This window comes from Mandrillus leucophaeus, unplaced genomic scaffold (assembly GCF_000951045.1).
Source record: "Mandrillus leucophaeus isolate KB7577 unplaced genomic scaffold, Mleu.le_1.0 Scaffold433, whole genome shotgun sequence".
Classification (NCBI taxonomy): Eukaryota; Metazoa; Chordata; class Mammalia; order Primates; family Cercopithecidae; genus Mandrillus; species Mandrillus leucophaeus.
Window position 1 is genome coordinate 10,636 of NW_012104621.1, and position 12,494 is coordinate 23,129.

General features: G+C 38.1%; 1 protein-coding gene across 1 annotated transcript in view; it reads left to right on the forward strand.

The window, feature by feature from the left end:
- Positions 1–7,458: 7,458 nt before the first annotated feature.
- Positions 7,459–12,494, forward strand: part of DCAF10 (DDB1 and CUL4 associated factor 10) — a gene marked incomplete at its 5' end in the record, with an annotated part of 20,159 nt that continues 15,123 nt past the window's right edge. Inside the window, one exon of the mRNA XM_011993771.1 lies at positions 7,459–7,656. Coding sequence (XP_011849161.1) covers positions 7,459–7,656 — 198 coding nt within the window. The remainder of the gene's footprint in view (positions 7,657–12,494) is intronic.

Here is a 12,494-nt window from a genome sequence, read left to right on the forward strand (position 1 = left end):
AGGATGGTCTCGATCTCCTGACCTCGTGATCCGCCCGTCTCGGCCTCCCAAAGTGCTGGGATTACAGGCTTGAGCCACCGCGCCCGGCCTGTTTTGTTTTGTTTTGAGACAGGGTCTTGCTCTGTTACCCAGGCTAGGCTGGTGTGCAGTGGCACGATCATGGCTCAGTGCAACTTCCGCCTCCGGGGCTCAAGCAGTTCTCCTGCCTCAGCCTCTCAATAGCTGGGACTACAGGCTTGGCTAATCTTTTGTAGAGACAGGGTTTCTCTATGTTGCCGGGGCTGGTCTTGAACTCCTGACCTCAAGCAATCCACCTGGCTCACCCTCCCAGTGTTAGGACTACAGGCGTGAGCTGAAATGACCCTCTTTTTGATTATACTACAAATTCAAATATGAAGTAAAGATGTCATATTTTGCTATCATAATTTCATTGGGAAGATTATGTAAAAAATGCCAAACATTTAATTTATTCTTGTTCTGAGAATTTGCATATGCAGATGCTCTTCAACTTCTGATGGGATTATCTCCCAATAAACCCATTGTAAGTTGAAAATATTGGAAGTCAAAATGCATTTAATACCCAGATAAACATCATAAAGTCAAAAAACTGTTAGTTGAACAATTATAAGTCGGGGATCATCTGTAGTTAAATAAACAGGAAAATGTTTATTTTCATGAGTTTTTGTTTAATTTTTTTTAAGATATAGACTCAACAACACTTTCATTTATACAATGAAATGTTGGTACCTGTTTTAATATAATTCACTTTCAGTTTCTTTTATCCTTTACCATATCCTCTGACAATGAAGACCTTGAATTTGTCCAGATATCATCTTACCCATAGCTGTTACAGTCATGTATGTTGGGGTTTGATGGGGACATTTGGAGTTCTGTGATTCAGAGACATAGATTTCAGTGTGTTTGAAGGGTTGTCTCCTATTTATTGGGGTCTGTGGAGTTATAAGTATTTTACAATTATTAACTTATTAAGCTAGGCTAAGTTTTATTTTGAGAGGACGAGAGGCCCACATATCCAAGGATTTGTCTAACGCTACATTCTCTGCATCTGTTGATTTTGGGATAAAAATTGTTCTGGGTGCTTTAATTTATCTCCTAGTGTACATTCTTAATATTCTACATTTTTTTTTCTCTTTATCAGTGATTTTCCAATACCAAAGTTTTTTTTGTTTGCTTTGCTGCCCAGGCTGGAGTGCAGTGGCACCATCTCGGCTCACTGCAGCCTCCGCCCCACCAGCTCAAGCGATTCTCCTGCGTCAGCCTCCCGAGTAGCTGGTATTACAGGCATGCATCATCACACCTGGCTAGTTTTTGTATTTTTAGTAGAGACGGGTTACATCATGTTGCCCAGTCTAGTCTCAAACTCGAGCTCAGGAGATCCACTCTTGTTGGCCTCCCAAAGTGCTGGAATTACAGGCGTGAGCCACTGTGCCCAGCCATCTTTTTTTAAATTTATATTTTACTAAACAGCAACTTCCAATATCAAAGTTTTTAACAAGTAATATTTTGAGGTGAAAATGAGCCAATTAAAGTCAAAGTATTAAATTTCTCATTAAACTTATTCATTTCAAAACTATTTGCTTTTATTCCAACTTTATATTTTTCTATACTTTTGGTATTAAAATATCCTTTCATGCAACAATTATCGTTTTTTAAATGACCTTATTAACAAAAATTAAAAAGCTAATCCCCCTTTTTATTTTTTATGAAAGTCCAACAGTCTGGAAATCTAGCCAGTTCAGAGACCTTTCTGAAACTCTCATTCTAATAATCTCTCTTCCTTAAGACTCTCAGACCACTGTGGCCTGCAGCAATATAACCCCATTGGGGTTTTAAATCCATCAGTGCATTAAGTATTTTCTGTAGACTGAATAAAATATCTTTGTTATTTTTTAAAAACTTTTCAAAAGTATGAATATGCTCAATTTATTTTAAAACTTTAACTTTCCAGTAGTCTTTCAGAAAATATTTTTTGCATGTATTTTTCTCAATCATGTAATTTTTTTTTTTTTTTTTTTTTTTGAGACAGGGTTTCACTCATGTCGCCCAGGCTGGAGTGCAGTGGTGCTATCTCGACTCACTGCAACCTCTGCCTCCCTGGCTCAAGCGATTCTCTTGCCTCAGCCTCCTGAGCAGATGGGACTATAGGCACGTGCCACCACACCTGGCTAATTTTTGTATTTTTCGTAGAGACGAGTTCTCACCATGTTGCTCAGGCTGGTCTCAAAACTCTTGAATTCAAGTGATCAGCTGGCCTCGGCCTCCCAAAGTGCTAGGATTATGGGTGTGAGCCACTGTGCCCAGTCTCAGTCACGTAATTTCTGTCAAGTATGGAAGTCATTTAACTAGTTTTACTTTAGAAAGCATCATCAGGGCTGGGCACAGTGGCTCATACCTGTAATCCTAGCACTTTGGGAGGTCGAAGGGGCAGATCAGTTGAGGTCAAGAGTTCAAAACCAGCTTGGCCAACATGTTGAAACCCTGTCTCTACTAAAAATGTAAAGAAAATTAGCAGGAACCGGGCGTGGTGGCTCACTCCTGTAATCCCAGCACTTCGGGAGGCTGAGGCAGGCAGATCATTTGATGCCAGGAGTTTGAGACCAGCCTGGCCAAAATGGTGAAACCCTGTCTCTACTGAAAATACAAAAATTAGCTGGGCGTGATGGCGGGTGCCTGTAATCTCAGCTACTCGGGAGGCTGAAGCAGAAGAATGGCATGAACCCGGAAGGTGGAGGTTGCAGTGAGCCCAGATCGCGCCACCGCACTCCAGCCTGGGAGACAAGAGTGAGACTCTGCCCCCCCCAAAAAAGATTACCTGGGTGTGGTGGCGGGTGCCTGTAATCTCAGCTACTCAGGAGGCTCAAGCAGGAGAATCGCTTGAACCCAGGAGCCGAAGGTTGCAGTGAGCTGAGAACACGCCATTGCACTCCAGCCTGGGCAACAGCAGCTAAACTCAGTCTCAAAACAACAACAACAACAACAACACATTATCAGTAAAGGTAAACCTATAAGGGAAAAATGGACTTGACAATATAAGAATTAAAATTTTGATTAGCTGGGCATGGTGGCGTGTGCCCATAGTCCCAGCTACTCAGGAGACTGAGACAAGGAGGGTTGCTTGAGCCTGGGAGGTCAAGGCTGCGGTGAGCCATAATCATCACTGCACTCCAGCCTGGGCAACAGAGCAAGACCTTGTCTCAAGAAAAAAAAATTAAAATTTTGATATGGTAAGAAAATATAAACCATATAAAAGAAATATGTGGAAAATATATACAATGCATAGTATTTGAAAAACTGATATATTATCTTTAAAGATTTTTTTACAACACAGTAATTAATACTGCAGTTTTAAAATCAGCAAGGAACATGAACAGCAAAGAAATATATCTTTCTAATAAATGTGAAAAAGTTTCAACTTTACTAAAAATAAAAGTTTCAACTTAAAACAAGTGATATTTTTTCCTAGCACTTAGGAGAAAGTTTTTTTAAAGACCTATGTGGCAAGGATTTGGGAAAATGGACACTCTCCTAACTGCTGATGGATCTCTATATTGGTATGTTTTTCTGGAGGACAATTTGGCTATATTAAAAAAAACTTACATTAAACAAATCCCATTTTACTTAGCAATATGTTTTTCTGGGAATATACTTAGAGAAATAAATAGGGATGTGATTAATATTTGGCTGTAAGTATGCTCATCTTAGTGTTTTTTAGTAGTAAAAAATTGTAAGCAATCCAAACACCCAAAAATTGCATATTCATTTTAAAAAGAAGCCGGGCACGGTGGCTCATGCCTGTAATCCCAGCACTTTGGGAGGCTGAGGCAGGCAGATCACCTGAGGTCAGGAATTCGTGAACAGCCTGGCCAACCTGACGAAACCCGTCTCTACTAAAAATACAAAAATTAGCGGGGCGTCGTGGCAGGTTCCTGTAATCCCAGCTACTCTGGAAGCTGAGGCATGAGAATCACTTGAATCCAGGAGGTAGAGGTTGCAGTGAGCACCTGGGGGATAGAGCGTGACTCTGTCTCCAAAAAAAAAAATTTTTTTTAAAGAAAAAAGATTTCGGTTTCTTCATACAGTGAACACTATTCAGCCATTAAAAATGATTTTGTCAATAAATCTTTAATAACATGGCAATATGTTTTTGAGATAATATTAGGTTTAAAACATAGAAATTAAGCTAAACATCAATAAAGTGGTTATTTTTGGTGACGGATTTTTTTTCATTAAAAATAGTTTCAATAGAAATGTTTTTTGTTGTTATTTTTAAAATAAGAGATGGGGTTTCGTCATGTTTGCCCAGGCTGGTCTCAAACTCCTGAGCTCAAGCGATCCATCCATCTTGGCCTTCCAAAGTGGGATTATAGGCATGAGCAACCACGCCTGGCCAAGAAATGTATTTTTATAATTAAGAAATAGTTACTGGGAATCACCATAGAATAAATCCATAATGTAATCCCTAGTCATCTCTACTTTCCCATACACAGCATTCCTAACACCGCTTCTCAGAGGGCACCATCCGCTCACATGCCTGTGTACCTTTGCTTACCCCCGGCCACTTAGGTAGTTCCTGCTCATCTTTTATTCAGTTCAAATGATAACATCATGAAGTCCTTCCCAACCACCCTCTTTGCTTATTCCACACAATTATTTTGTGTAATTATGTAGTTACATTGTCTTTTCTGCTAGGCAGTGAACTCCTCTTTTGTTTATTTTATAAGTATTTGTTGAGTGCGTATGTGTCTGGTACCATGTGTATTGTATACTGCAGATCTAACCATGACCCGAGGCAGACAGGTTCCTTCTGCCTTCAAGGAGTTTATAGTAAAGTTGTTCCTTACAGTATAATTTTTTTTTTTTCTTTTTTTTTTTTTGAGACGGAGTCTCGCTGTGTCTCCCAGGCTGGAGTGCAGTGGTGGGATCTTGGCTCCCTGCAAGCTCCGCCTCCCGGGTTCACGCCATTCTCCCACCTCAGCCTCCGAGTAGCTGGGACTACAGGCGCCCGCCACCACACCCGGCTAGTTTTTTCTATTTTTAGTAGAGACGGGGTTTCACCATGTTAGCCAGGATGATCTCGATCTCCTGACCTCGTGATCCACCCGCCTCGGTCTCCCAAAGTGCTGGGATTACAGGCTTGAGCCACCGCGCCCAGCCTTTTCTTTTTTTTTTTTGAGACGGAGTCTCGCCCTGTTGCCCAGGCAGGAGTGCGGTGGTGCCATCTGGGCTCACTGCAAGCTCTGCCTCCTGGGTTCACGCCATTCTCCTGCCTCAGCCTTCCAGTGGCTGGGATTACAGGTGCTCACCACCACGCCCGGCTAATTTTTTGTATTTTTAGTAGAGACGGGGTTTCACCAACAGTATAATATTAAGTATTATGATAGAAGCTCCCAGAATACTTTGGGAGCTCAGAGAATTGGTAGGTCTACCAGGCTGGTTAAACAGGAAAGGCTTCCTGGAGGGGATAACAGCTGAATACAGTTATATGCCACATAACAACGTTTCAGTGAGTGACATCATGTACAACAGTGGTTCCAGAAGATTATAATGGAGCTGAAAAATTCCTATTGCCTAATACTTACTGTGTTATACTTTTTATTGTTATTTTAGAATGTACTCCTACTTAAAAAAAAAAAAAGTAAACTGTAAAACAGCCTTAGGGAGGTTCTTCAGGAGGTACTCCAGAAGAAGCCATTGTTATCAGGAGATGACAGCTCTGTTCCTGTTATTGCCCAGTGGGGCAAGATGTGGAGGTGGAAGACAGTGATACTGATGATTTTTACCCTGTGTAGGACTAGGCTAATGTGTGTCTTTGTTTTTAACAAAAAAGTTTAAAAAGTAAACATTTTAATAGAAAAAAGTTTATAAAATAAGGATATAAAGAAAGAACATAGTTTTGTACAGTTGTACAATGTGTTTGTGTTTAAGCTGTTATTACAAAAGAGTCAAAAGTTTAAAAAATTAAAAATTCATTAAGTAAAAAAAGTTATAGTAATCTAAGGTTAATTTATTACTGAAGAAAAAGTTTTAAATTAATTTAGTGTAGCCTAAGTGTACAGTGTTTATAATGTCTACAGTAATGGACAGCAATGCCCTAGGCCTTCACACTGACTCACCCCTCACTCACTGACCCACCCAGAGCAACTCCTGCTCCTGCAAGCTCCATTCATGGTAAGTGCCCTATACAGGTGTAACATTTTAAATCTTTTATACAGTACTTTTACTGTATTTTTTTCTATCTTTCAATATACAAATACTTACAATTGTGTTACAGTTGCCTACAGTATTTAGTACGGTAACATGCTGTGCACATTTGTAGCCTATGAGTGATAGGCTACATACCATATATACCATATAACCTCAGTGTGTACCATCTAGGTTTGTGTAAGTTCATTCTATGATGTTCACACAACAACAAAATCACCTAAGGACACATTTCTCAGAATGTATTCCATCATTAAGCGACACATGATGGTATTAAAAAGAAAGCAAGAATTAGCCACATCCAGGGGCAGGAGGAAGGTTGTTTCAGGTAGCAGAAACAACCTGTGTAAACGCCTGGTATTTGAAAACCATGATCAATTTTAGGAAAGTCGTTATGGTATTTGTGGATATTGAGGTTGATTTCTGACAATTATATGTAAATTTATCTTGGGAGAAGCACCAGAATTCATTTCTTCGGTAAGAGATTAGGGTAACAGCATGTATTACAGAAGGCATCCTAATGTTAAACAAAAATTCAAGTGTGAATAGTAGTTTATTTTTTAAGCATTTGTATTAAATATATTCTCACTAAGGATTGAGAAGTTAGTGTAAAATAATGAAAAGTCTGAATTATATAGTATTTTAAGTCTTATTTTGTAATCTTGACTGGTCCTAATAAAATGTTGCTAAAAGATTATGTGGGAAATACCTTTGAGTTAAAAGATTTTTAAAAATGGCAATTTTTACATCAATTTTTGTGTGTAAATGTGTTTTAAATAGAAAAAGATGTTACTTGTAGCAGAGCAAATATTTCTCATGATTTTGATTACGTGTAATGTGTCCCTCTTGGCAATCAAGTCTTCAAAACTTCCTCTATCTCCTATTAAATTCTCTCTCATCATTTTTGTTTCCTATAGAGATTCTGAAGTTCTTTTTTTCCCTTCTGTCACTGTTTTCCAAACACTTACCCCTATTTCCAATTTCAAATAAAAATCAGTAATTTAAAGCAAATGGATCCAATTGCAATGTGACTGTCATTAAATCATAGTATCCTGGCTCTGTGATTATGCAAAGTATACTTTTTATAGTATATCAGAGTCATTGGGTTTATATAGTGAGTGTGTAGTCCTTTTTTTCTTTCTTTCTTGACTAGGTAATATAGTGACTGTTTCTGAAATCAATTTTCCTTTAAAAAGAGACTAAATGAACCAGGGTTTTGTTTTTCTGCTTTTATAGATTTCTTGATAACCGGCTGTTTGCTACCTGCTCTGATGACACTACAATAGCACTATGGGATCTGAGAAAATTGAACACCAAAGTATGCACTTTACATGGTCACACTAGCTGGGTGAAGAACATCGAATATGATACTAATACAAGACTCTTAGTAACATCAGGATTTGATGGAAATGTCATTATTTGGGACACTAACAGGTTTGTGAATAGGAGACCATGTTAGGATTATGAACAAAAACATTTTTTAAAAGATGGTGAACAAATTCAGTGTTCTGTCCTAGCCTCAAGAAAGAAACTGGCTTTAGGAAAAACAACCAAAAAGTGATGATATCGTTAATTGTACTTACTCATATATTGCAACTGAAAATTTTAGGAGAAAATGATACAGGAAGGAGACCAAGTAGTATAGTTAGTGATGAAAACTGTCTTATAAAAAGAGTTTCCTGAACTTAAGGAAAAATATTTTTGTTATTTCTCCTGCGAAACTAAACTGTTTCTCACTTTTTCTTCCTTCAATTCTACATATATTTATTTTGCAATTTCTGTTCTTTTGTTTTCATGCATTAAAAGAGTAGTTCTCATTTGGAGTGGTACTGATCTCAAAGGGAGTGTTTAGAAATAAAGCGTGGGGCAGTTTTGGTTGTCACTATGGGGAAAGACAGCTATCTACTAGCATTTAGTCGGCAAGGACCAGAGTTTCTAAACATCCTGCAGTACACAGGTCAGTGTGCAGAGTGGACTAGTTGTCCCACCTAAAATGCCAGTTATGCCTCTGTTGTGAAACATTCCAACAAAATGTCTCCTTTTAAAGAAATTGATACTTACAGAGTTGAAGTTTGAAAAATAATTGAAACATGCCTGCTTTGCTAGCCATGGTGAAATGATAATACAGTAAACACACCATGATCATTTCTGTGTGTATTTGTTTTTGTTGTTGTTCTGAGACAGGGTCTCGCATTGTCACCCAGGCTGTAGTGCAGTCACAGCTCACTGCAGCCTGGATCTCCTAGGCTTAAGTGATCCTCCTGCCTCAGACTCCTGAGTAGCTTGGACTATAGGCATGTGCCACCATGCCCACCTAATTTTTTAATTTTTGTAGAGACGGGGTCTCCCTATGCTGCCCAGGCTGGTCTTGAACTCCTGGGCTCTAGTGATCCTCCTGCCTCAGCTCCCAAAGTACAAGGATTACAGGCATGAGCCACTGTGTGTGGCCATCATTTTTGGAATATTCTTTTTAGAGGTCATATGTAAAAAGAGAGGGGCTATTCTTAGAGATTTGTAGCTACCCATACTTTTGAGTGGAAGACAAAACTATTGGTTATCTTTAGACAAAGACAAGCATACCTACTAAATGAATTTGTTTACTAAAATTTAGAAATAAAATTTGAATAGAAATATAAATGATAACTTCCAAATTAGTAGAGGGTAAAAAACTAATAAAACATGATGAATCCCATAGAAGCGGAGAAGGGAAGGAAAAAAGAGAATTATTTAAAAGAAAAGATAAGTTAAGAAGCACAAAACTGTCATATACTGCAACTAAAAATGTTGGAGAAAATTATACAGGAAGGAGACCAAGTTGTATAGTTCATGATGAAAACTGGCTTATAAAATAAATTTCCTTAATTTCAGGAAAAATATTTTTTGTTATTTCACAAAGCATAAAACTGGTAGGCAGATAACCTAAGCTTCAATCCAAATATTAATAATTGTGATAAACGTATATGGACTAAACTGTCCAGTTAAAAATAGACAGTGTTAGATTAGATTAAAAATAAAACAGAGCTGTATTTTCTTTGTAAGGGACACAGTTAAAACATACAAACCCAGAAAAGTTGAAAGTAAAAGGATGAGAAAAAACAAACAGAATTACACATCAAAGACAAAACAGTTGTAGCTACATTAATAGCAGACAAAATAAAGTTTAAGGCAAAAAGCATTATTGATAAAAAGGTACTATAACAAAAGATTAATTTCACTAAAATATAAAAGCTTGTAGCACCTAAAAACATAGCATAAAAATATAAAAAGCAAAAGTGGAGAGAATTACAAGAAAGAAGTGAGAAATCTCCATCTCAGCGGAAAATATTAACAGCATTCTCTCATTTACTAATAGATAAGATAGACAAAAATGGGCCAGGTGTGGTGGCTCACGCCTGTAATCCCAGCACTTTGGGAGGCTGAGGTGGGCAGATGACGTGAGGTCAGGAGACCAGCCTGGCCAACATGGTGAAACTCTGTCTCTACTAAGAATACAAAATTTAGGCCAGGTGTGGTGGCTCACACCTGTAATCCCAGCACTTCGGAAGGCCAAGGTGGGTGGATCACCTGAGGTCAGGAGTTCGAGACCAGCCTGGCCAGCATGGCAAAACCCCATCTCTACTAAACATACAAAAAAAGCTGGGAATGGTGGCAGGCACCTGTAGTCCCAGCTACTTGGGAGGCTGAGGCAGGAGAATCACTTGAACCCAAGAGGTGGAGGTTGCAGTGAGCTGAGATTGCACCACTGTACTCCAGCCTGGGCCACAGAGTGAGACTCCGTCTCAAAACAATAACAACAACAACAACAACAGCAACAAAAAATAAAACACAAAAATTAGCAGGGCCTAGTGGCACACGCCTGTAATCCCAGCTACTTGGGAGACTGAGGCAGGAGAATCGCTTGAACCTGGGAGGCAGAGGTTGCAGTGAGGCAGCCTGGGTGACAGAGTGAGATTCTGTCTAAACAACAACAACAACAAACAAAGAAAAATGGATAAGGCTGTGGAAGATTTAAATATTATTAATAAGCTTGATGTATTACATATATTTAGAATTCCGCTCCCAACAACTAGTAAAAATATCCTCTGAAGCACACTTAGAACAGGTACAAAAATTGAGCATGTACTGAACTACAAAGTAGGTTTCAGCTGGTACCAAAGAACTATTATTATACAAACCATTTTCCCTGTTCTTAGTATCATTTAGTTATTAATTAAAAATTCTCATGTTTAGAGACTTATAAACTCGCTTTTAAATAATTTATGAATCAAAGAAGAAATCATACTGAAGGTAGGTTGAAAACTGATGAACTAAGCATCTTCCTCAAAAAACTGGAAAAAAGTAAAAGGATAAATCCAATGAAAGTAGATGTATGGAAATGATAAGTGTAAAAGCACAAAACTGATGATGTTAAAAATGAAAATATAATAGAGGATTTTTTAAAGCCTGCTCTTTTAAAAAGGCTAATTGAATAGGCAATTCTCTGGCAAGATTCATCAAGAAAAAAAAGACAAAAACAACTAATATCAGCAACAAAAAAGGAGACAACAGTATAGAATAAGACGATAGATGAGCTTTATTCCCTATATACTTGAAAACTTTGATGAAATAGGCAGTTTACTAAAAAATACACCTTAGCAAAACTGGCAAAGGAAGAAATAGAAAACCTGAAATACACCTATTACTAGGACTGATATTTAGCCAATATGTACTGGTTCAGCTGAAGCACTGTGAAAAGATTGAACTTCTTCCATACTAATTCGTAAATAGGCAGTGCCCTGAGTTACCCTCTGACACCCTCTGACTACCCAGGCCCCTCTTCTAGAAATATCTCCCTCAAAACCTTCCCATGATTCAGTAGCAAAAGCCCCCGTTACACAATATGGCGATTCCAGGACCCTGTTCCAGCACAGTCATCTGCATCTATTCTGACTGGCAAGTGTTTGTGCAGTGCTTGTTATTTAAATATTCTGAATATCACCTCTGCCACAGCCATTAAAGAAATGGAAAAAATGAATTAAAACCTACCTACACTACTAATAAAAGAGCAGTTCTGTACATTTTACAGGTGACTTCTACCAAATACTGCAACTAAGAGAACATTCTAATTTTATTAAACTGATCAGATTATTGAAAAAGGGAATTCTTACATCATGTATAAAACTAGTATGACCATGATACTTGAACTTAACAAAGATAATATTTTTAAAAAAGAAAGGCAAATCTGCAATATGAATGTAAATACAAATATTCTAAATGCAAGGAAATTGAACCCTACATTATAGAAAATACCATGACCAAGTTGGGCTTACTCAAGGAATGAAAAGATGGTTTATCAATAGAAACTGTATTAATATAATTATCCCCATTAACAGATAAAATGGGTAAATTTGTATGATTGTTTCAAATGAGGAATAAAATTCAACATTCAGTCATAATTAAAAACAAGAGAGGAGACATCATAACCAACCTTACAAAAATTAAAAGGATTAATAAGGAGTACTATGAGCAACTTTATAGCAACAAATTAGGCAACATAGATGAACAGGTAGACACCTAGGTAGTCACAAATTACTGAAACTGACTTAAGATAAATAGAAAATCTATAGACTTATAGACCTACAGCAAGTAAAGAAATCAAATTGGTAAATTTTTTTTATTTTTTTAAGATGGAGTCATTGCAACCTCTGCTTCCCGGGTTCAAGTGATCCTCCTGCCTCAGCCTCCTAAGTAGCTGGGATTACAGGCATCCGCCACCACCCCGGCTAACTTTTGTATTTTTACAAAAGTTAGAGACAGGGTTTCACCATGTTGGTCAGGCTGGTCTCAAACTCCTGACCTCAGTGATCTGCCCGCCTTGGCCTCCCAAAGTGCTGAGACTGCAGGTGTGAGCCACTGTGACTGGCCTGAATTGGTAATTTAAAAATACTCCCACAGTGAAACGCCCAGAATCAAATGGCTTCACTGATTAATTCTACCAAATATTTACATAGTAAATAATAACAATCCTTCACAAACTCTTCCAGAATATAGAGGAGACAGGATACTTTCCAACTCATTCTTTGAGTCTAGTATTATCCTGATACTAAAACCAGACAGATACCATACGAATAGAAACTACAGGGCTGGGTGTCGTGGCTTATGCTTGTAATCCTAGCATTTTGAGAGGCCAAGGCAGGCTGATCACTTGAGGTCAGGAGTTCAAGACCAGCCTGGCCAACATGGTGAAACCCCATCTCTACTAAAAATACAAAAATTAGCCGGGCGTGGTGGTG